The sequence below is a fragment of the Amphiura filiformis genome, chromosome 4 (assembly GCF_039555335.1).
Source record: "Amphiura filiformis chromosome 4, Afil_fr2py, whole genome shotgun sequence".
Classification (NCBI taxonomy): domain Eukaryota; kingdom Metazoa; phylum Echinodermata; class Ophiuroidea; order Amphilepidida; family Amphiuridae; genus Amphiura; species Amphiura filiformis.
This window is the reverse complement of record NC_092631.1, coordinates 66,001,297-66,027,739: the sequence shown is the minus strand read 5'-3', so window position 1 is coordinate 66,027,739 and position 26,443 is coordinate 66,001,297. Positions and strand designations below refer to the sequence as shown.

The 26,443-nt window shown below is 40.4% G+C and overlaps 1 protein-coding gene across 2 annotated transcripts; it reads left to right on the top strand.

Annotated features, from left to right (window-relative positions):
* The first annotated feature begins 4,567 nt into the window (after window positions 1-4,567).
* LOC140151222 (polyubiquitin-like) lies at window positions 4,568-25,313 on the top strand. 2 transcript variants are annotated; one of them, XM_072173486.1, is made up of 3 exons: window positions 4,568-4,585; window positions 5,408-5,602; window positions 24,987-25,313. In XM_072173486.1, the coding sequence occupies exons 2-3, from the start codon at window positions 5,480-5,482 to the stop codon at window positions 25,287-25,289; spliced, it is 426 nt and encodes a 141-aa protein (XP_072029587.1). In that variant the 5' UTR covers window positions 4,568-4,585; window positions 5,408-5,479; the 3' UTR covers window positions 25,290-25,313. The 2 variants fall into 2 exon arrangements, with proteins under 2 accessions (XP_072029587.1, XP_072029586.1); XM_072173485.1 differs by lacking the exon at window positions 4,568-4,585 and having other exon boundaries at window positions 5,333-5,602.
* The last annotated feature ends 1,130 nt before the right edge of the window (window positions 25,314-26,443 follow it).

Genomic DNA, 26,443 nt, shown 5'->3' with positions numbered 1-26,443 from the left:
ATCATTCGCAAAAGGTTATAAAAAGTTGTCAAAAAACGTTTAAATGTCGGGTTATATAAAGGATACATTAATGGTATAAAACGTTTTCATAACATTAAATAACATTTGTTGGTAATTTACTGCACAGCAAACACAAATGTTTTACATATAACATTTAAATGTCGGGTTATATAAAGGGTATAAAAACGTTTTAATAACATTCCAAAAACATTTTTGAAAACGTGGTACAAATCATTCTAAACAGAATGTTATTTTTGTGTTGAAAAATATTTTGCAAAAAATGTTTGCCCAAAATATTTACAATAACGTTTTTAAAATGTTTTCACGACCTTTATATAACCTGACATTTAAATGTTATTAAAACGTTTTGTAAAAAACATTTAAGAACAGTGTTTGCTGGGTGGAAATATTTTAACATAATGTTATTTAAGGGTTGACAAAATATTTGGCCAAAAATGTTTACAAAAATAGTTTACAATGACATTTCGAAAATATTTTAAAAATATTGTTGTAGTGTGTTTTCATACAAACGTTTAAAACGATTTCATGACTTTTATATAACCAGACATTTTAATTTTATTGAAACGTTTTTACCTAAACCAAAACCCAAAATATAACTTATTTAAAACGTTTTAAAAACGTTTTTGTGTTTGCTGGGGACTAGGGTGATTCACAAAAAATTAAATTGTTATTTTTCAACGGGACACCCCCTCATTTTGTTCATTTTGGTTATAAAATTATACCTGCAAAATATGAAAAAAATTCAAAAAAGTTTAGGGGGTGCTACCAGTCAATGAACTTTTGTACACAAAGTCAATGGGATTTTTTGTCAAAAATTTCAAACGCTTATTTCAGGGCCTAAAAAGTCTACCAGGTTTGCAAAACTGAAGTAAATGTTCAATGATATACCTAACTTTGTGAAAACATGGGTTTTTACCAAATTAAAGTTCATAGTTGACTGTAATAATAAAAAAAATTCAAAAGTGACAGAGGGTGTGTAGCTCAAGAAAAGAATACCCTGGGATATCCCCTGGAATCCCACCAGGCACCCCAAATTTATACCTTATTGAACTGAACTGTTGATAAAAAAAAGATTAAAATTCTTCACATATTAGTTTACCCCAATGGTGATACCAGCTTTTGAAATCTTATGTAATAGTAACTATCAAAATCCATACATCTGTATCAGGGGTGGTCATTATCAACGCACTGAATGGTCTATTGTTCTATTGTGTCCGATTTGAGCGCTGACATATTGGAAAATGTTGCCAATCAATATTCATGAGAGTGTACATTCAACGTCCAATTTTCGAAATTGGGTGACTTGTGCTTGGCAGGTGTAAAATACATCTGACTGGGCGTTTTAAATACGTAACGCATAAAGGCATTGGCATCATCGAATGGCTGCCTATAGTGCTGTTAGTGTTAGGCCGGTGTGGGTGTGTGTGTGTGTGTGTGTGTGGGGCGGGGGGAGCTGTGTTTAGTTTCTATAATAATTATTATAAGGCCTACATTTATTTGTCATTCATTTCTTTTCCTTTCTCTGTACTTGCTAAAGTATCACTCCCTCTTCTTATCTCTTCCCTTCTCCATCCCCTCTTACGTTTTGTCCCCTCTCATTCCTATCATTTTCCTTACCTTTCTATTTATTTACGTCTATTTATTTATTTCTCTTTATTTCTTCCTCTTTCTCTCTTCCTCCAGTCCCCTCTCATTCTTCATATCCCCTTCTTCAACCTCATCCCCTCCCAAGACCTCTCACAGAAGAGCTGCCCCCTTCAGTACGCCACTGATTATGACATTCTCCTTCTTAAAATAAAATAAAATAAAATCTCAATTTGTAAAACAACTTTTATATCTAGGCCTATACCGGTATACTTATTATATGTTACATGTATACGTAGCTCCCGGGACGTAGCTATTTAATACCATTATAGACATGGCAGCCATGATGTGTAATCATTCAGCAGGCGCATTCAATTTATTTAAATGAAGCACCTAATGTCAGTGGGGTGACAACGAACTATGCATTAGCGGCTAATGTGTGCCTTTTGTGCTTACGGCTACTCAATCACACCCTTGGGTTTATGTATAACAATAGGTACTTTTCATTCCATTAAGCGCTTTCACGCGACTTGCATTTGATCACTTATTGACAGTAGCCTGCTAGGTAAAGCGTTAATACACTGTCGGGTCAGCTTACCGATTTAATGGTGGAAGCCCTTTGTCCCAAACAAAAGGTACCTTTCGATGAATAGCTTGTCAGATTTCAAATCGGCACAAGGTTTCAATGCGTTACGTAATCTATTTCCTCTCCATCTTATAATAGCTCCATGGTCATTATGGCCATACCTGATTTGTATTGTTTGAATTGAATGACCACAGGAAAGATTAGATTCACCATGGTTGAAAAGAAATGTATATAAATTGGGGTCACAACATTGGATAGTGGCCAGTTCAAAACTACACTTGTGCAAGGTACTTGTGACAAGAGCTAGAGTGGCTAAGACACATTTACTAGTACTAGGCATGTCCACTAAAAATTGAAGTACTTTTAAATTGATTCAGACCTACCTTATTGGCTGGGAATTGATGAAAGAAACATTTTGGCGTTTAAATAATCTTAATCGGACGTTTCATTCCAGAGATATGGCCTTTTGAGTGTTACGGTTTTATATAGGGCTGCTAGAACATGTTAAAAAGTTAAAGTCCAAAAAGGATTACTAACAGAAAGTGCAATTTTAAGGTACTTTTTCTTAATGTATTTATTAACTAGCGTTATCTGGAACATTATATTTGCTTATAACAACATGAAAATAAGATCATCCTGAAAATTTAATCGATTTTGTTGACATACAACAAAAAATATAAGACCTCAAAACCCATGGTTTGTTTGGTGAAACCGCAAGCATGATCATAGATGGCCGCCATGGAAAATATCTCCATAGAGGAGATGAACAATAAGTGCATTATTTCAAATGAATGGCGGTAGTCTTAAACATTGTTCAATCTTTTACGGTCAGCACATTTTATCTTCAAAAATTATTATATTTCATCATGGCATAAGTTTGGTAATATTAATCACTACCAATTTTGAGAAATTTGCTCCAACTCAAAGGTTATCTTTAATACATTGAGCAATACACTGTGTGTGCATGGAAGCCATGATGGATAGCATATGAAATGGACATGGTAGTGAGAAGTGCATGATTTGAGATGGGCCGCGGTAGGCTTAAACATTCTTAAATTTCTTAAAATCCTGTACATTTTGTCTTCAAAAATAGTTACATTTTATGACTATGTAAGTTTGCTTGTCTGATTCACTCCAAATTCGGAAATAATTGCGTTTGAACAACTGATGCGCGGAATGACAATCACAATTGTTTATCAATCCAATTTAACCGCAAGCAAATACAAGACGCGCTCATGTACTTACTGAGAGTTCAATGTTCCCGCCAACACAAAGACCGCATAGTTGTATACCATGTAGTTATTATTTAAAAAATGGTAATGGCAGGTGCCCGGAGGATTTAAACCATAACGAGATCTGGGCGACATATCACAAGCCAGATCCAATTAAAGATGTATTACATCATGGCCAATTTTAGTTAGGCCAAAAATTGGCCAAACTCTCCATAGAGTCCTGAGTTAAAAATGTTAACCGCAAGTCAAAGTCAGTAGTCCACTTGGGAAGCTAACAAACAGAGGGGTATGGTAACTGAAAAGATCAGTTGTGAAAATCTATCAATTGTGAACACATTAAGGGAAGGGGTATGAACGTTTGGACAGTATTTATTGTGGGACATTAGAGCACATCAGACATATCGAATTGCATTCTGAATACGAAGAATGTCCTTCTGATATCAAATAATTTTGATTTTTGAAATTCGCAATGTAATAACCATTTTATAGCAAATCATAAAATTGATATTTTTGATATTTAACAGTACTCGAAGTAAACTTTATAAATCTGATGATTTATTCTTAAAGTGTATGTAGGTGGGATGAAAAGCCGACGATCAATTGAAAATTTTGACCTTTTGTATTAAAGATATGGATTTTTTTCCCAAAACACCAAAAAAATTAGGGCTTTTTGGAAAAAAATCCATATCTTCAATATGAGAGGTCAAAATTTTCAATTGATCATCGGCTTTCTTCCCAGCTACATACACTTTAAGAATATATCATTAGATTTATAAAATTTACTTTGAAGACTGTTATATATCAAAAATTTGAAAAATATCAATTTTTTATCATTTGTCATACAATTTGTATTATATCGTGATTTTCAAAAAATTAAAAATATTTGATATCAGATATGCATGCTTCGTATTCAGAATGCAATTCGATATGTCTGAGGTGCTCTCATGTCCCCTAAAAATACTGTCGAAACACTCAAAACGCTCATTCCAGATCCCTTAATTAAATCAGAGTTTTAAGCCTAAATACAATATCCAGAGTATACACAATGGGCAAGTGGACTACAGAGTAGTCTAGCTCCATTCTGGAGCATGTTTCCAAATAAGACGTGGTCCTGAAGCAAGTCGAAAAAGCTCCTGAGCACGTCGTATCAAGCAATTCATTGGTAGTTAAATTGCAAAAGGGGGTCTTAACAGCCCTACATACGCGTCACCTCCCAAGTTGGAGTGCCCCCCCTGGGGCGCTATTATAGGCGTAGGCCTATTTATAGCAGCTGCGCTATCAATCATCAGTCACCGACTCGTCGTGAGTGGCGGTCGGGAAGTGACTACGGTACGAGCACGTGAAGGTACAATAGAGGCAAGACCTATTGCGCTAAGAAGGTTAAGGACTTAAGGATAGTGACGAGGGCGGCAACAGCTAGACGTTTGAATGTGCATACCGCCGTGTCACTGCACATGAGCCTACCTGTTGTGTCGAAGCACCCAAGCTATCCCGAGCTTTCCAGCAGCATAAGGTCGAACCAAAGTTATACCGAATAGTAACATTATCCCATTATGGTTCGTTGTACTGGCTTGACCGGTTAACGGACTGGGGGAATAATTTACTATTCACAAGACTTGGCAGTTTGCTATAAGGGAACCGACGACTCGGACTAGTGCGAGCTAGTATAAAACCGATACGCGCCTTACATGGCTGCCACAGGGGCTACGCTGAAACACAAGTCTTCAAGAAGTCACTTCAGATTGACCAACCAGAGTGGGTCGGCTTATACAGCGACCAAAAGTTACGCAGTTCCTGTTCTTTTGAACAGATTTTTGCAACCAGAGGGACAAGCTTTTAGCAATGACCCTGCTCCACGAGCGAACCTAACGAACGAACGAACGAACGAACGAAATGGGCAGGAGGATTTGCCATTTGGTCTAATACCCATTTAGACGTACATGCTGAACCAATTGTGTTCGCAACAAACATCACATTCTTCCAGTCGAGGCTACTTTGGGTCGGAAAAGAAAATCGTGTTGTGGAAATACATTATAGTGAGATCGTCAACGTCATCATGAAGTACTTTGTATTTTTGGTGGTAGTTACTGTGGCTTTGATGGCTGGAGTGAGTGCTGTCCCGCAGGGGAAAAAATCTCTAAATGAAGCTGGATTTGAGGACCAACTCTTGGAATTATTGGTGAGTGTAAAAGAATGGGGATCCGAGCGGTCAGCGCGTGGGCTGGTTATTTAAAACCAATTTAGGCTAAAATAATACACCATGCAGAGCATGAGAGAAGAATTTAAAAGCAGGTCATTCTTTTATATAAATAACAACATTGAAAATAAACCACATAACCACCTTAAGCAGGATAATGTACCTGAGTAGGCTACCTTAAAAAAATTACCTGAGTCTGCCACCTTAATAATACCATAAAAATACCCAGCAGGAATAACTTACTCACTTACAATACTTTTTACTCACTTTACATACCTACTCGGTACATACTCGGTACTTACTTAGTAACTTTAATATAAATCTTAAGCACACATAATTAGGTGGCAAACCTTAAACACTCTTGGTTTCAGATCACATCAGCATAAAAAAAAAATAGGGCAAACTGGTAGCACCACGCGGCTTAATAAAAGAGATACAGTTTGCACACACAATTACTGGGGTCAGTAAACATGACTCAGGTGCATAGAAACTGTTATGATGATTACTTAAAATATGAAGCTGCCTTTAAATCACATTAATTTACAAATATTTGGAAGACCTCTTTTTGGCACAAAGTAAGGCAAATTTGGTCAATTGACAAAATACCGTAAAGGTTGGAATATAAGCCACAAAAAAATAGAATTTTGGATCTATAATGGCACGCTTCAAATCAAAATGTCAATTAATGGTCAGGCAAAAAAACCTTTAAATGAAAGATCATGGATCGGTGCACACTACTGGACTTTGAACATGATTGAATTGAATAATTTGGATAAACCTGTATGCGAATGATCAGATTTGGCCTAATAAAAACATACACCGGAAAAGTTCAAAGCACCTGTAAAATTAATGCACCAGTATAAAAAAATAACCTTTCATGTTCCTGTAACACGAAAGTTGCTTACGTTTGTAAACAAATACACACTCTGATTTTTAAAGCTTAAGGTGGTTATGACACATTCTTTTAACCTTATACAATTTTACACAATAAATATTACTAGTACAAACACACTTTTGCGGTGGCCACCTTTCATCATAAATCCACACAATGCATAATTTGGATGGTGGAAATTTTCAGTAATAATTATAAACCAAAATAATGTGAGTCAACCAATGGTGTGAGTTCTATGTGAGGTCAGCGCGATTTTTATGAATTAATCCTTAATTTAATGCGAAATGGGAATCGAACCATCGTAGTCACGCGTATGGAGTCTGACGGAAGTTTTACCTCAGGGCAGTAATGAATAATGGTACAATATTTTTGTCATTTTTGGGACATAGGTTACTGTCCGGTTTCCCCACGGTATGAGTTCTTATTATCACAAATTTAAAATTATTCACATGATTTAGACCACATGAAATATTGACGCACACATCCCACGAAGCCTGGGCCTGGTTCCCTGGTAGCTAAAGAGATTGAAGCCTTGGCCGGGTTCCCTGGTAGCTAATATAGAGATTGAAGCCTTGGCCGGGTTCCCTGGTAGCTAATATAGAGATTGAAGCCTTGGCCGGGTTCCCTGGTAGCTAATATAGAGATTGAAGCCTTGACCGGGTTCCCTGGTAGCTAATATAGAGATTGAAGCCTTGGCCGGGTTCCCTGGTAGCTAATATAGAGATTGGTATCATAACTGGCTTCGGTATAATATATTATGCTGATTGTGCATAATCCATCTAAACACAACGTGTGATCGTGTCTTTAGACTTGACAGTCACAATGGCCAATGCATGGTCAAAAATCACCCTCATAGCGATGCCAGCTTGTCCTGACAGCGCATGGAAATGTTCAGGGTGATAGATTACTTGCCTTTGGAAAACTTCCAATGTTCAAAATATAAATCAAACGGTGGATTTACGGTGTCATGTCCATCTCGAAATCTCATTTAAAAACCCACTCGTTGCATTGTTTATCTCAGCATTTTCTTTCTCACGTTTTTGACCTCTGACCTTAACCTCAACATGTCGCGCGATATTCCCACCAGGAATGTACCATCTTAAAAAGGATTTTGTCGCGTGGAAGGGATTAGTTAAATCCTTATGGAACATTTGTAATTTATAAAACATGAAATAAAGAATAAAAAGGTCTTAGACTACACAAATAATAATATGACATTAGCAATAATGAGTACGAGGCAGCAGGTCACACACCTGGGGTCACCTTGTCGGCTGCTCCTGATGTTTGTGCAGAATCGGCAATCAGCTGATTTACTCACTGCAGGTTTGTGCTGGTTTTGACGCCATATGCGGAGGTAAATAAACAGGTGGGCAAGTAAGCACAAAATATATCCATTCAACAGCTATTTGTAGACAAGTTACTGAAGGTACCGCTATCAGATCCACGAAGAAATCAGCATTTATTATTGATTAGAAACAGAGTACCATATCTACCTATGGACTCTCATATTCAGCTCCGACGGCATTCATTCCTCCATCGACATTCACCGGGCTTCACTCACCGGTCTTCAATTAGGCCTATGCTGAAATCTCGCAGAATCTGTCACCCTTCAGCGCCGGTCAAATTTCGCTACAGAACCCCCTCCTCGGACGATGCCGTCCACGGCATGACAGTGGTCTGCCGCAGGAGAGCGAAATTTGACTCCTACGTATTGCTGCTACATATTCTGCGCTACACATAATGTTATTTGGATTGATAAGTAGATAATGCCATACTACACATACATGTTACTTAAGCATAATAAGTGTGGTTTCATCCAAACACAAGTATAAATGATGAAACAAATTTGTACATAAAATACATCAACTGCAGAGAACCTGTACATGGCATAGTACAATAGAAAGGCACAGTAAATGCCAAGTATCCCAGACTGGCTATTGAAGTAGCTATTAACATTATGAGTTCACCTTTACACACAGGTAATATAACTAAAGGTGCTAGTGCTTGTCCACTCTTCACTGTAACAAACTGCTAATCCACTGGATCAAATTGAAGTTTCAGGTCATTGGGTGGAATCTCCATAGAGCTGTCCTATTACCATCCGGTAGCGCATTCAGGATCCTTCGTCGGAAGTAGGCTGGGACAATCTGGTACATACGTCTTCACAACGGCATAAGCTATCGTCGTATCAGCCCGGAAAGACCCCAGTCTATCGAAAGAATCCAAGAATTCTTCCTATCCAACCGATGTAATAGCTTAGCTCGAGGCTGGGATTCACACCATGTAGAAAAGGGTTACTGTAACTGCAGAATTGTTACTACACCATTTATGTAACACCATACGGGATTTCTATTCGCAATGGAGAATACAGCAGTGAATTTTCACCAGATTTGCTACTATTGAAAAATTTCAGGCAGGAAAATCGTGGATGCAGAAGTTTCATCTGATCCCTCATAAACATGTAACTGTCAATTCGTTTAGTCGAAATCTGGCAGGCAACCTGCGATCCCTAGCAGGATTGCGTCTGGCACTGGGTTGCTTAGACTCGCCATTACATGTATTGTCAAGTTCCTGTTCACTGGTAATTTTCACTGGCAAATCTGTATCTGGTACTTGTATGGCAGTATTACTGTTATCATCATGCTGAGAAATGTGGGGCTCATGGTCACCATTATCTGCTGGGGTTTCAGATTCTTTATGATCTGATTTCTCTTCACCACTGGATTCTTTGGTCGGTGCTGGCAGTTCATCACGATTCTCAACAGATGTATCTGGTTCTTCCAAGGTTGGTTTCACAGCAGCTTTAGGTTCTCTTACTGATTGTTCTGATACAAGACTCTCAGAAGTCTTTTGCACTGTATCTTGTCTTTTGTCCTTTTTGGGTTCTTCAGCTTGATCTTTTGGATCTGAAGCTGCATTCCCATCTGCATTAGCTTCTTTGTCTTTATTCTCTGGGTCTGTCACAGGTGGCAAGGTACTACTTTCAGTTGGGGCTACATGTATAGTTGGAAGTTTCCAGGGCTGAAGCGGAGGACCAGCATATGGTTTCAAATGGTCAACGTGAACCACTTTGGACTTGGATTTTGCTGACTTCTGGATCCGAACATGCACATCCGAAAACTTCTGGACAACCAGATAAGGTCCATCCCATGGAAGTCTCAGCTTATTAGTCATACCCGGTTTTCTTGCATGGATGTATAGCCAGACAAATGACCCTTCTCCAATGGAATCTCCATGTGCCCTTCTGTCATACTGCTTTTCTGTCTCTTTGCACTTGTACCAAGTACTTTTCTGGCATGTTCGTGGGCTGTGCGCAACTTCTCTCGTAACTCCCAAGCATAATCTGTAACTAGATTATCTTCTTCGTCTTCTTCAATATCCTCTTGGAGGGGTTCTATCATGAGGTCTACTGGCAAACTCACTTCTCGTCCCATCATTAACATATTGGGTGTCTCCCCAGTGCTTTCATGCACTGCACTTCGGTACGCCATGCCAACATAAGGAAGTTGCTCATCCCAATCACGCTGGTGTCGCAATGGGTCGAGCATCTGAGAAACCATATTCAGTAATGTCCTATTGAAGCGTTCCACCATTCCGTCACTTTTTGGATTATATGGAGTAGTTCTTGTTTTGGATGCTCCCAGGAGACGAAGAGTTTCTGCAAAGACATTTGACTCGAAGTTACGTCCTTGATCGGAGTGAACTTCTTTTGGAGTTCCAAATCGGCAGACAAACTCTTCTGTGAAGGCTTTAGCTACAGTCTCAGCGGTTTGATCAGGTAATGGTAGAATCTCCACCCACTTGGTGAAATAATCTGCTATCACCAATACATATATATTTCCTTTTTCAGTCTCAGGCAGGGGACCGAGAATGTCCATGGCAATTCTCTCAAGTGGGGCCCCTACTCTGTATTGTCGCAATTTGGCTCTTCTTGTCTTTGATGGTCTTTTTCTACGAGCACAGCCGGTACACTGACGCAAATAAGATCGTATGTCAGCAGTGATGCCTATCCAGTAGTATCGGTCTCTGACTCGGCGATATGTCTTGAAATAGCCTAAATGTCCACTGCATTTAGTACTGTGTAACTCTTGGAAGCAGACTTGGCGCAACGCATGGGGAAGTATAATTTTCCGGGCGAAACTCTTCCCATCATCTGCTATCCATTGTCGACACAAGACACCATCTTTCATATATAAAAGGTTCCATTGTGCTCGGTAGGCCTTCAAATCTGGTGCTTCAGCAGCAACAGTCTTCCAGTCTGGCCTGGTTTCTTCACTTTCAAGTATTCCTATGATAAGATTCATACTTGGATCTTTCAACTGTTCTGTACGGATATCTTGCAGTGTGACTGCTGGTGTTAATTCTTGCACATCAGCTTGGATACATGCTTTCATATTTGGCTGTTGAGAGTTGTCAGCGTCGGGCTGAACATCAGAGGACACAATACATGCTGTGGGAGCATCAACCTCATATACTTCAGTTGTCTGTACTTCCACCGAAATCTTCTCTATGTGGGCTTTAATTTCCACCCTGTCCTCTGGTACTGCATTTCGTACTACCTGTAGTAGTCTGCTGATCGGGATGAAAGGCCTCTGGGTTATCTTGGCATTGAAACAGACAACTCGCCCACATTGATGACATGGGTGTCTGGAGAGGGCATCTGCATTTTGATGACGGGTTCCCGGCCTATGTTCTATCTTGATATCATATTGACTCAGGATCTGGAGCCACCTGGCTATCTGGCCCTCTGCATCTTTGAAATTGCATAGCCATTTCAACGCAGCATGGTCGGTTCTGACTATCACGTGTCGTCCATACAAATAGTGCCGAAAGTATCTCAGAAAGAAAACTACTGCCAAAAGTTCCTGTCGGGTGACACAGTAGTTTTTCTGCTCCTTACTGAGGGATTTGCTTGCATATGCGATAACATGCTCCGCACCATCCTGAAGTTGGGACAGGACAGCACCCATGGCAAATCCACTGGCATCAGTGTCCAAAATGTACTGGCCCTCATCTCTGGGATATGCTAATATTGGAGCAGACATTAGACGATTCTTCAGCTCTTGAAAGGCTGCTTGACACTCCGGAGTCCAATCAAATGGAGTGTTCTTGCGTGTAAGACGATGCAGGGGCCGTGCAATGTGTGCAAATTGGTACACAAATCTTCTATAATACGAAGCGAGTCCCAGAAAACTGCGAACTTGGGTGACGCTGGTAGGAACTGGCCAATCTTGAACTGCTTGGGCTTTACTTGGATCCGTCTGGATGCCTTTTGCAGAAACCACGTGGCCCAGATAATGCACACTGGATTTAAACAGAGAGCATTTGGAGGGCTTCAACTTTAATCCAGCACTTTGGAGACGTTGAAATACTTCTTCTAACCTGGAAGCAGTCTCGGGAATATCACTTCCGAAAACGATTATGTCATCCAGATACACTAGTAATGTTCTCCAATGAAGTCCGTCCAACACACGCTCCATAAGGCGTTCGAAGGTTGAGGGCGCATTGGTGAGGCCAAAAGGCATCACATTCCAGCTGTAAAGGCCGCTTTGCACCACGAAAGCTGATTTCTGTTTGGCGTCCTCGTCTAGCTCCACCTGCCAATACCCCGCAGCTAAATCAAGGGTACAAAACCATTTCGCACCGGAGAGATTGTCCAAGGTGTCGTCGATACGTGGCAGAGGAAAAGCATCCTTAACGGTTACTTCATTCAGGCGGCGATAATCACAACATAAGCGCCATCCTGAGCCTTTCTTCGCAACCAAAACAACTGGTGTTGACCAAGGACTTTGCGTTGGACGAATAAAGTCATTCTCCAGCAACAGGTTCACCTGACGGTCTATCTCTGCTTGTTGTTGTCTAGGTGCTCTACGAGGGCGCTGTTTAATGGGACGTGCATTGCCTGTGTCAATGGAGTGCTTGACTAGATCGGTCCTGCCAATGTCTGTCTCCCCTGTAGAAAATACAGTTGAATAGCGATTAATAAGGTCATTCACTATCGGTTGTTCAGATTGCGGGACTTCTTGTAGGGCACTAGCCAACATCTCTCTAACATGCTCTGGAGGTGCATTATTAGCAGGCTGGTCCTCGTCTAAATCACACTCGAAGATCTCAGCTTCCTCCAATGGAATCATGGTTGCTACCACTGTGCCTTCTTTAAGCGTTTGCTTTTTGTCTCCAAAATTACACATTCTGACACATACTGCATTCTGGGTGTCCACAACACTTCTTGCCACCATAAGACCATTTTTAGGTGAAAATTCATGTGTAAGGGGTTGAATTAATCCTAACCCGGGAGAAGTGTCATTCTGATAAGCTTTGCCTGGTAGTACTGTCTCCACAACCATTTCATGACCAGCAGGAATTTTAGTGGTTCTGGCAACGGTCAGTCGGTAACATACAGCAGAGGCGTTACTCGGTTCTTCAGGCGAAAAGCAAGGTATACGTTCACCGTCCAGCACTAATTCCATATTACGAAAATCAATTTGAGCACCCGTCGCCATCAGAAAGTCTCTGCCCAGAATGCACTCCGAGGTAATATTGGCAATGATGACATTGAGGGTCCGGGAGGTCCTGCCAACTCTCACTTCCATTTTAGCCGCTCCCTTCACATACACCGGTGAGCCGTCTGCCTGATTCATTACAATTTCCTCCGATGGGCTAAGTTGTACGGATTCCGAAAACTTAGGCAGCTGGCTCGGTGGCAATATCGTATGTGAAGCTCCCGAATCCACATGCATAAGGACTTGAAGCTTGCCAATACTACCTCGGACATGTAGTCCACTGTCACTCGTGGCGCTGTTAATTAGAATTGGCCCCATCTTGGTGCTGGAGGCCTTCCCTGGGGCTGTGCGGTTGGCCACCTGTAGTTTCCCTGCTGGTTCTGTCTTTGTTGCCGCAGCCTGGGGCACCGTGGTCTGATGTGTCCCGGTTCATTACAATACCAACAAATAATTGGCTCCCTTTCTGCTTGGGTCCTGGGCTGAGAATTAGAAGGACGGTACTGTGAAGTCCACTCTGGCGGTGGTGGCGGTAAATACTCGGGGTCTGCTGGCCTCCGTTCATGGCGGGGTGGTAGACGCCCTTCCGCTTGTGCTGGAGGGGGAGGAGGAGGCGGCCAATCTGTTTGTACTGGAGCAGGTGGTTGTTGCCATGCTAGTGGAGCTTGAGCAGGTGGTTGTTGCCATGTCAGTTGTGCTTGAGCAGGTGGTTGTTGCCACGCTGGTGGTGCTTGAGCAGGTGCTTGCCACTTTGCAGGAGGTTGGTGCCATGCTGGTTGTGATGGAGGTGGAGGGGGTTGTGACCAGGGATGAGTGGACCCAGATGAACTCGATGCAGTCGAAATCTCACCCAATTGCGCTGCCAACTTCTCTACCTTTGCCTCCAATAGCTGGATCTCCTTTACAGATCCTCGGCTGGACCTTGCTCGTGACTTTTCGCTTTTGACAAACATTTCAACCTCCAGCGCTGCCTGAACAGCTTCTTCCAAGGTCTCTGGCTTCGCTCTAAACAACGCTTGGCGCAATTCTCCATCGTCCACTGCCTCCTTAAACTGCTCCCGGGCTAAACGGTCCGTGGCTTCCGGAGGCAACTCAGGGTATGCCAAACCCACCAAGTCCCGGATGGCTTGCCCCAACTCCTTCAGGGTTTCCCCCGGTTTCCGCTTCCGGCTCCTAAATTCAAGGGCGTAATTGTCCGGGCCCTCGGATGGCCCATAAGTGTTGAGCAAAGCTTCTCTAAGGTCAGCATAGGTTGGATAATCATCATCCAGGATACGGGTCGCTGCCCCCATTAGACGAGCAGCCAACCACTCCCGTGCCATCCTGCGGTTCCAGCCATTAAGTCTGGAACAGGCCTCGAAGTGCTTGAGGTAGGCCTTAATGCTTCCCTGGCCATCATATTTCTCCGGTACCACGTCTTTGTTGCCCGCCTTGGATTTACTGCCATCTAATCCCATCTCATGCTCTAGATCGATGATCCTCATCTCAGCTTCCAACCGAGACTCTGCCTCTTGTCGTAACTGTCGCCTAAGCTGCAGTACCTCATCTGTTGTAGGCATGGGAACTGAGCGACGGGGCAGGGGAACCCCCTCCTCATCGGAGCTTGTATCCCGGTAGCTATTCATCTTGGTACAGTAATAAAAAAGAAAGCCAAAGGATCCCACTCCTGACACCAATTTGTAAAAGAATGGGGATCCGAGCGGTCAGCGCGTGGGCTGGTTATTTAAAACCAATTTAGGCTAAAATAATACACCATGCAGAGCATGAGAGAAGAATTTAAAAGCAGGTCATTCTTTTATATAAATAACAACATTGAAAATAAACCACATAACCACCTTAAGCAGGATAATGTACCTGAGTAGGCTACCTTAAAAAAATTACCTGAGTCTGCCACCTTAATAATACCATAAAAATACCCAGCAGGAATAACTTACTCACTTACAATACTTTTTACTCACTTTACATACCTACTCGGTACATACTCGGTACTTACTTAGTAACTTTAATATAAATCTTAAGCACACATAATTAGGTGGCAAACCTTAAACACTCTTGGTTTCAGATCACATCAGCATAAAAAAAAAAAATAGGGCAAACTGGTAGCACCACGCGGCTTAATAAAAGAGATACAGTTTGCACACACAATTACTGGGGTCAGTAAACATGACTCGGGTGCATAGAAACTGTTATGATGATTACTTAAAATATGAAGCTGCCTTTAAATCACATTAATTTACAAATATTTGGAAGACCTCTTTTTGGCACAAAGTAAGGCAAATTTGGTCAATTGACAAAATACCGTAAAGGTTGGAATATAAGCCACAAAAAAATAGAATTTTGGATCTATAATGGCACGCTTCAAATCAAAATGTCAATTAATGGTCAGGCAAAAAAACCTTTAAATGAAAGATCATGGATCGGTGCACACTACTGGACTTTGAACATGATTGAATTGAATAATTTGGATAAACCTGTATGCGAATGATCAGATTTGGCCTAATAAAACATACACCGGAAAAGTTCAAAGCACCTGTAAAATTAATGCACCAGTATAAAAAAATAACCTTTCATGTTCCTGTAACACGAAAGTTGCTTACGTTTGTAAACAAATACACACTCTGATTTTTAAAGCTTAAGGTGGTTATGACACATTCTTTTAACCTTATACAATTTTACACAATAAATATTACTAGTACAAACACACTTTTGCGGTGGCCACCTTTCATCATAAATCCACACAATGCATAATTTGGATGGTGGAAATTTTCAGTAATAATTATAAACCAAAATAATGTGAGTCAACCAATGGTGTGAGTTCTATGTGAGGTCAGCGCGATTCTTATGAATTAATCCTTAATTTAATGCGAAATGGGAATCGAACCATCGTAGTCACGCGTATGGAGTCTGACGGAAGTTTTACCTCAGGGCAGTAATGAATAACGGTACAATATTTTTGTCATTTTTGGGACATAGGTTACTGTCCGGTTTCCCCACGGTATGAGTTCTTATTATCACAAATTTAAAATTATTCACATGATTTAGACCACATGAAATATTGACGCACACATCCCACGAAGCCTGGGCCTGGTTCCCTGGTAGCTAAAGAGATTGAAGCCTTGGCCGGGTTCCCTGGTAGCTAATATAGAGATTGAAGCCTTGGCCGGGTTCCCTGGTAGCTAATATAGAGATTGAAGCCTTGGCCGGGTTCCCTGGTAGCTAATATAGAGATTGAAGCCTTGACCGGGTTCCCTGGTAGCTAATATAGAGATTGAAGCCTTGGCCGGGTTCCCTGGTAGCTAATATAGAGATTGGTATCATAACTGGCTTCGGTATAATATATTATGCTGATTGTGCATAATCCATCTAAACACAACGTGTGATCGTGTCTTTAGACTTGACAGTCACAATGGCCAATGCATGGTCAAAAATCACCCTCATAGCGATGCCAGCTTGTCCTGACAGCGCATGGAAATGTTCAGGGTGATAGATTACTTGCCTTTGGAAAACTTCCAATGTTCAAAATATAAATCAAACGGTGGATTTACGGTGTCATGTCCATCTCGAAATCTCATTTAAAAACCCACTCGTTGCATTGTTTATCTCAGCATTTTCTTTCTCACGTTTTTGACCTCTGACCTTAACCTCAACATGTCGCGCGATATTCCCACCAGGAATGTACCATCTTAAAAAGGATTTTGTCGCGTGGAAGGGATTAGTTAAATCCTTATGGAACATTTGTAATTTATAAAACATGAAATAAAGAATAAAAAGGTCTTAGACTACACAAATAATAATATGACATTAGCAATAATGAGTACGAGGCAGCAGGTCACACACCTGGGGTCACCTTGTCGGCTGCTCCTGATGTTTGTGCAGAATCGGCAATCAGCTGATTTACTCACTGCAGGTTTGTGCTGGTTTTGACGCCATATGCGGAGGTAAATAAACAGGTGGGCAAGTAAGCACAAAATATATCCATTCAACAGCTATTTGTAGACAAGTTACTGAAGGTACCGCTATCAGATCCACGAAGAAATCAGCATTTATTATTGATTAGAAACAGAGTACCATATCTACCTATGGACTCTCATATTCAGCTCCGACGGCATTCATTCCTCCATCGACATTCACCGGGCTTCACTCACCGGTCTTCAATTAGGCCTATGCTGAAATCTCGCAGAATCTGTCACCCTTCAGCGCCGGTCAAATTTCGCTACATGAGTATACGTACATGTTTGTTAAGCTGTACTGTATAGGCAGTAGCGTATTTAGCCCTTTTTGAACGGGCGAGCGCCCCCCCCGGTATCAAAAAACAAAACAAAAAAAACCAAAAAAACAAAAAGAGGAGAGAGAGATCTGCAAACCCTATAGGGCCGGTTGGGCTGGTATATTGGGCCTACAATGATGTTGGCCAGGCGCGTTGAGAACAAAGAACTAATAATTTTGCAAGATCGACAGCATCTCATCACCTCTCCGCACCGCGCCCTTCATCTGCATCATAGATCCGGGCCGAGGGATAAATCCCCCAATATTTTGCTAGGGGTGATCCATACAATCATCCCCCAGTGTTGACGTCTGTGTCAAGGCTGACCAAATGAATCTCATATTTGGCCATTTTAGCCATAGGCGTAGATCCCCAATATTTTGCCAAGGGGTGGTCCATACAATCACCCAATGTTGACGCATGTACGCCTATGTGGGTTTCTGGCCAAACCTCATATTCAATGATATTTGGCCATTTTAGCTCCTAAAATGCCAATTTTTGCGCGCTTCGCGAGAATTTATTCCACTTTTACATCATATTTCATCAGTTTAGATTCAATATACTAAGTAGCACAATTTTTGTGCGCTTCGCGCGCATTTCACCAATGTACTTGTTCTGTCGCCAAAAAGTGCTGGATTCAAGACACTTTAAGAAATTTTTTCAACCCCCATCCTCCCAAATGTCAAAAAGAAATCTACGCCACTGATTTTAGTCACAAAAGTGCCATTTTTTTGTGGGCTTCGCGCGAATTTCACTTTTGTACCAGTTTAGCTTTAACATGGCAAATTTTTTGCGCGCTTCACGTGCATTTGTACCATAAAATTATCCAAAAGGTGCTGAATTCACTATACCGCAACAATTTTTTCCAAACCCACTCCCCCTCAATGTCAAAAAAAATCTACGCCACTGTTCATCAGCACCAATTGAGATTAGCCATAGAGCAGGGTGGCAAGTCAGTCCCCTCCCCTGCTCAGTCGACAGATATATTGTGATAAAATTTACGATTTGCATCTTCCTTTTGGTCTACTTTAGACCCAAACTTAACCCTATTTTGGCCCATTTAGTATTAAAATGCCAAATTGATGCGCATTTCGCGCGCGTTTATCTCGGGAAAGCCATTCTGTGAGTAGATCTGCGAGATGTCCCCTTGGAAATTCCGGGGTTTTTTTCATCTCGAACTTCAGCACGAATCTGAGAAATGTTACATCCTTTCTATAATGTAAATCATGAAATCATAAATAATATGAGTGTTAGGAGGACAGCTCCACTGATGCCTGGAAAATGCATAAAACTTGTGTACTGGATATATATATCGGGACGCAGAGGCTATTTTAGAAGAAAAAGGGCACTGCACGTTAGCAAACGTAAAATCTAAAAGATCAGCTAGCGGAGACAAGGGGAAGGGGTTGCTGGGAGAGGGGTTGTATCCCCTCGAGTGAAAAGCCGACGATCAATTGAAAATTTTGACCTTTCATATTGAAGACTAAAAGACCTAATTTTTTTGGTGTTTTAAGAAAAAAAATCCATATCTTTAATACGAAAGGTCAAAATTTTCAATTGATCGTCGGCTTTTCATCCCAGTGACATACACTTTAAGTACATATCATTAGATTTATAAATTTTACTTCAAGTACTGTTAAATATCAAAAATATCAATTTTTAATCATTTGCCATAAAATGTGTATTATATCGCGAATTTCAAAAAATCAAAATTATTTGATATCAGAAGGACATTCTTCGTATTCAGAATGCGATTCGATATGTCTGTTGTGCTCTCATGTCCCACAAAAAATACTGTCCCACCCCTTAATGATATCAAATAATTTTGAATTTTTGAAATTTGCGATATAATACAAATTTTATGACAAATTATTAAAAAATGATATTTTTGACATTAAAACAGTCCTCGAAGTAAAGTTTATCAATCAAATGATATGCACTTAAAGTTGAAAATTGATACGGTACATTTCACTAATTCACTTAATTGACTTGTCATTATTTTTAATTACATACAGTTCCATGAAAGTACACACTAGGATCATCAATGTCATTAAATTTATGGTATTGATGGTATTGATATGCAAAAACGAATACAAACTCTGCAAAAATGCATAAAATGCACACAGGTGCCTACAATGGCACGAAATTAATATCTGTAAAATGTAATAATAATAATAAAAAATCCTTTTGATTTACTTAGAAGGGTAGGTTTCATTTAAAATGTCATGCTATTTAATTGAAATGCAATTTTTGATAACTCCATAAAAGTACACAGAACCTCTTTATTACATGTTGAATGAAATGCTTACGTGTCCCTACCATCTCTTAACATGTCGCACAGTAGCGTAAAGTTTTCAAAATGTGATAAGATATCTGCAACTTAGTGATGCAAAAGTGCATTTACGTTGTCGGCAAATTGCATAAAAAAGTTGCAAACAAATTTCATTGCAAAAGATTAAACACACTCTTCATGAACTAAATGTCTATAGCAAAGAGCTTTTAAACATAAGTGGCAATAGATTACGTAATGCTTTGTTCCTATGGTGCCGATTTGATTTTCCGACATAAAGTGGTACCATTGTTTTGAACAAAGGGTTCCGCCATTAAATTGGTTACTGATCCGACAGCATAGTAACGCTTTACACAACAGGCGAGTATCAATAAGTGACTACGCAACAGACATGTGTAAGGGCAGTCATGTGTAAAGTGGTGCCATTGTTCTCACGTATCCCAATGCGTACTTATGCGGGTCTGAAGTCTGTAGAGGAGGCTTTATCTGTCGATGTACACTTCTTTATCACCCACCTGACTTTAGGCGCTTCATTTAAATCAATTGAATGGCCATGTTGACCGATTGCACATCAGAATGTATTAAGGCTGCCATTTTATTCATACGAAAACCTTTGTGCAAAATATGGACGTTGTATTGATTTTGTAACATATTACGGTGTTATAAATAGTTTACCAAGGGAATGGAAATTAGAAATAAAGAAACTTTCTGAAACAAATATTGGAAAACTTAAAAGTAAAAAAAAAAACATTTCGTTGAAAGTAAAGAAGGTAACAACTCGTGATGTATTTAAACAATTTGTTTGTTTGATCATCTGGGTAATCTAAATTGGGAATACATTTGGACATTACCTTTTCAAATTACCACTGAATAAAGAATGAGATTTTTTCAATATAAAATCCTTCATCGAATTATTCCAAGTAATAGTTATTTAAAGCTATCTGAAAGAGAACGAAAAGTGTCATTTATGTCAAAATAATTGATCACATGTTCTGGGAATGCCATCAAATAAACTCTTTTTGGAAGGAGATACCCAGCAAACACAAAACGTTTTCGACATCATTCGCAAAAGGTTATAAAAGGTTGTCAGAAAACGTTTAAATGTCGGGTTATATAAAGGGTATATTAAGAGTATAAAACGTTTTCATAACCTTAAAAACATTTGTTGATAATCTACTGCTCAGCAAACAAAAATGTTTTACAGAAAACGTTTAAATGTCGGGTTATATAAAGGGTATAAAAATGTTTTAATAACATTCCAAAAACATTCTTGAAAACTTGATACAAAACATTCTGAACAGAATGTTATTTTGGGGTTGAAAAAATATTTTGCGAAAAACGTTTGCCCAAAATATTTTCAATAACGTTTTAAAAACGTTTTCATGACCTTTATATAACCCGACATTTAAATGTTATTAAAAGGTTTTGAAAAAATATTTTAAGAACATTTCTGTGTTTGCTGGGTTCAAATTTTTTAACATAATGTTATTTAAGTATTGACACAATATTTGGCAAAAATGTTTCCAAAAATAGTTTACAATAACATTTTTTGAAATATTGTTGTAGTGTGTTTTCATACAAAACGTTTTAAAACGTTACCATGATATTTATATAACCCGACATTTTAATGTTATTAAAACGTTTTTACCTAAACCAAAAGCCAAAATATAACTTATTTAAAACGTTTTTAAAACGTTTTTGTGTTTGCTGGGTAGATACATGGTTAAATGGAAAGATACAGACTCGAATACATCTATGTTACAAAATATAATTTTGGGACTGGAAGGACATTCAAGCTTCAAAGTGCAAAACTATATTATTCCGAGTGCTAAGTATTACTTATTTAGGAACAGGTTTTTAAATGAGAAACCATATATCGCCACTTTTTCACATTTTTAAGAAGAAAAAGCTTGTTTTCAGAGAATAAATAAATTGAATATTTTTCGTATGAAATGGGAAAGTTTTGTGTAAGAAAATAATGTAACAACAAAGTAATTATATATAAATATAACATATTATTGTCCCCTCGTGTGCCCACGGACGAACAAAGTATTAAACGAATTTAAAAATATGCATGATATTGTACTAGTCCTATATTATAATGTAAGAGATGCTTTTGTATGTGTTGTGTATGTTGCTTTTATTCTTTCTATCTTTTATTTTCTTTTTCTCAAGTTATTTGTCTTTTGTCCTGTTTAATATAAAAGCAAAATGAATAAATAAAAAAAAAGTTTTGGCCCAAAACGTGGTATTTTTCCGTGCATTGCAACTTGTCGATATCAGGAATCCAAAGGTAAATTACGTAATAATCTTGTACTACTATTAAGGTGACGCAACTCAAGTTCAAGAACATGAGGCGTTGTGACTGAATGAGTTATAAGAAACAGTTATTTAACAGATCCCACAAGTCTCTGCCATTCTGTGCGGTTTTGCGCTACTCTGAAGGCGTCCTTGATTGTCAAGTTAATGGCGTTGAGATCGCCTATGAGCTGAGCTAGATATGTGCGGCGAAGTGCTCCACCACGGTGATAGGCTTCTGTGGCCTGATTGTTAGGATGGAGGATGATGGAAAGTGGCAGTTCTGGTTTCATTATTGCGTGGCCCACAATCCGTAGCCTGTTGCGTGTGAGTGTCAATGTCGCGGGTGCAACTTGCCCGGGCATACAGATTGTCGTTTGATAGGCAATCTGGAAAATGCACTCCAAGGCAGTAGCGCATCAGGGCACGGTGAGAAGCGTCAATGGAATTGCCCAATGTGTCTGTGATAACCAAAGCTTCACAGCTGTATAGGAGAACAGATTCGAAAGTGGACTTGAAGAGTTGCATTTTGGCGCCATCGCTGGCCGTACTATTCCACACAGTGGTAAGTCGCCGAGCTGCGACCCATGCAACCTGTCTCCTTCGCTGGAAAGCACTAGTGTTATCTGCCACGTTACAGCCTAAGTAGTTAAAGTCATCGCAAACCATCAGGGTGGTACCCGATGTCGTGTGAATGTCCATGTGAGGAGTGTCGCCAATAAACATGACTTTTGTTTTATTGGCATTAAGGCGAAGGCCAACTTTTGCGGATGCTGACTCGAAACGTTGCAATTTGCGCTGGGCAGCCTCTCCACTATCGGCAAGCAGTGCGGCATCATCGGCGTATGCGAGAGCAGGGATTCTGATAGCAGGGTGTCGTGTGGACATGCGCCTTCTCACAGTGTAGCCGTCGTCGGGTTTAAGAGATATGCGCATTATGTAGTCCATGACGATGACAAATAAGTAAGGGGCTAGAGTGTCTCCCTGAAGTACTCCCGATGTTGTGTCAAATTCGTCGGTGTAGCCCGATGATGTGCGGACGCGTGCAGCGGTGTCTGTGTATAGGGACATAATTGCATTGATGAAAGACGCAGGAGTGTTGTAGAAAGCCAGGATGGCTTTTAAGGCTTCTCGATCAACACAGTCAAAGGCCTTGGAAAAGTCTACAAAAATCACCACTAGACTTCGTTTCCTAGACTGGCATGCATCAATTGACATACGTAGACTCATGATTTGCTCAACTGTACTCCGTTCGGGTCGGAATCCTGCCTGCCAAGGTGAAAGTAGCATCTCCATGCGTTCCCGCAGTCGTATCAGAAGAATGCGATTGAATAACTTGGCATTGGCACACATAATGCTAAGTCCGCGTTGGTTGGTTAGGAGAGCGCTATTTCCTTTGGGGATCGCGACTATGATTGAGCGTCGCCATATCTGCGGAGGTTCCTTGCCAGCGAGTATGTCATTCATGAGGGAGAATGCGTGCTGTAAGTTGAAGAATACCAACAGTGTCCGATGGTAGCTCATCCGGACCAGCTGACTTGCCTACAGGTGTCATTAGAGCTGATTTGCGGAGCTCTTCTAGAGTTATCGGGTCTGTGTTCACCTCAGGTGCCTGTGGAAGGCCATCTAAAGGAATAAGATCGAGGTCAACAGACGGCACATTTAGGAGAAACGAAGGTATTTAAACGCTTTTTCCGCCCCGTGATTATGTCAATGGATTTCCAGACGGCCTGGCTACGTCCTGCCTCGTGATGTTGAGAGATTTTGTTGGCCATTTCATGGATTGTTTTCTCCCTCTGCCGTGAATATGTCTCCTGCAGCTCAGCTTCCAGATGTGTCAACACTGCTGCAGGGTTTGCACGACGAGCAGAGAGGAGCTGGTTTCTGGCCCTACAAACCTCCGGATCAGCGTCCCACAGACACATCTTCTGGGCAGGGCGACGCTTTAGCAATACAGTCTTAGCTGCATATGCGACGGCTTCCGCAAATGGCAAATATTCGGTCTTATCGTCCAGCTTCCTTAGAGCTTCATTAATAAAACGGTCACGCGTATCAGGCTGTTGTAATGTAGACCACAATGGCGGGCGTTCTTTCTTGACGTGTTTTGTTGGCCTCCAAAGTTGAAGACTGGGAGTGCATGTCAGCAGAGCGGACGCTTTGTGGTCTGATATTGCACACCTTTCGCATTAGACGTGTCCATTTCTTGTCAACAAAGATGTAATCCAGACGACATTTGCGTTTTCGCGGTCCAAAGAATGTCAGCAATCTGGAGTGGCGTTGCCGCATCACGCCGTTACATGCCACTAGATTCGTACTGGTGATGAAATCTTTCACAGCTTCTGAGTGTGGAGTTGCGCGTGTTTTAGCATGATATTGATGTCTGTTCTTTATTGCATGTCCATCAGGGGGCAGGTCAGCATTGAGGTCTCCTATAAAAACTGATAGGTTCCGTTTTGGTCTTGATGAGAGGTACTGTCCGATGATGTCAATGCAATCATGCGTTTCCACGATATCAGCAGCACAAGCGGTTGGCATGTGGCAATTGATGATGTGCATTCTTTTCCATTCAATTCAACTGTCATTGTAATGATTCGGTGATGCAAAGGTTCAACGCTTAGCAAAACATTGCTTATTCTGGGAGCAACCAGAAAACGTGGCTTTATTTCAAACAAACTCATATTGACCACATAAAACGAATTAACACAGCCATCTCTCAACACGCAATATTCAAAATTCCCGGGCGCCGAAATTGTCGAGTGCAATGACGTCCCAGTAATACAATGAAGGCTAACACCAATTGAGCACAGATAACCAACGTTGTTGCACTCGACAATTTTGGGGCGGGAATTTGAATATCGCGTGTTTAGAGCCGGCTGTTTTTATTCTTTTTGATGATCAATATGAGTTTGTTTGAAATAAAACCGTGTAATTCGTGCATGATAATTATTTTTCTTACATATAAGGCATAATGTGGTGATTGCCGGGGACATCCTTTAACTTTGTTATCGCAACATACCAGGTGATGATCGTTATGATTGGTAAATGTGTTTTTTTTCATATTATCGTTTTATGTGAAATTGAAAATATAACATGTAATGAACTTCTTATATCACATATCACAGCTGGAAGATGGCCGTACTCTCTCAGATTACAACATCCAGAAGGAATCCACACTCAATCTCGTACTCCGTCTGCGTGGTGTTATGAAGATCTTCGTCAAAACCCTCACTGGAAAGACCATTACCCTTGAGGTTGAATCAAGTGACACAATTGAGAATGTAAAAGCCAAGATCCAAGACAAAGAAGGTATTCCACCACACCAACAGCGTCTTATCTTCGCTGGCAAGCAGTTGGAAGATGGCCGTACTCTCTCAGACTACAACATCCAGAAGGAATCAATTCTTCATCTTGTCCTTCGTCTTTAGTAGGCACGTTTCAATTTCTTCTCTAATCTCCAATTTTTATCGTGCAAATTTGGATTTGCTATCGTTGTAGCCACTTCATTGATTACTTTATTTTACTGTCAAATTGAAAAGGACCTGCCTCAGGAATTAAATGAAATTTTGCGATGCTATATATGATAACAACAATGTTGCACCCTAACAATATACTAGTACCAGTTGAATCTTTATCATGTTTATTGTGGAACATTTCTTTTATACTTTAAGGTTCTCTTTCTGTCAGGTTCTTCTATCAATCGTATAATAAGCCATCATAGCCATATGAGTTTGTCGATTTTGACCACATTTGGTTACTATGACCATTGGGGTGCCATAAATGTTACGTGAAAATGTTTGGCTCAAAGGTCATGTCAAGGTCATTATGGCCAAAAAACATGTTTCTCACTAAGAATGATACTCCTATCACATATTACATAGCATCGTGACGTCACTTGCACACTTGCATCGTATAGACCACTTGACATGTGACGTCATTGCCCGGCAGTATGCGCACGCATTGTGGCACTTTCCATTGTTCTTTGCCCTGCAGTGTGCGTGCGCATCGTAGTTTGCTCAGGGCATGTGTATTTTAAATCTCCCACCATATTTCATATAGGCTAGTACAAGAAAGCCATTGAACAGTCAAGCGGTTCGTTCGAGCATATCGAAAGACCAATCCCTCGCCTTTGTTGATAAACATTGATGTCAAGTGCCCGGGGGGGCACATCAAAAAAATTTGGTGGGTATGCTCCCCCGGAATTTTGAGGTGGTGGGTCTTTGGGAGCTGACGGCGTACCGGTAAAAGGGGGTCTTTCGGAGCTGTGAACCGGGCTGTGAACAAGTAAAATGGGGTCTTTTGGAGCTGCGAAAAGTCAAAATCAAGGGTCTTTCTTGGCTTTTTGGTTGAAAATCGCCTGAAAAAACAAGAAATATGAGGAATGAGCAATTTTTGGGGCTTTTAGAGCTGAAATGATCAAAATCAAGGGTCTTTCGGAGCTTTATATAGCTTTGATATTAGTTTCAGTTTTAGCTTGTATTGTTTAGGAATGTGTAACTGTATTATTTATTTTGGGACTGATATGGTTATTTTATTATGTAACTTAGAATGTATAGTGTGACTGCATAACTTTGTACTAATA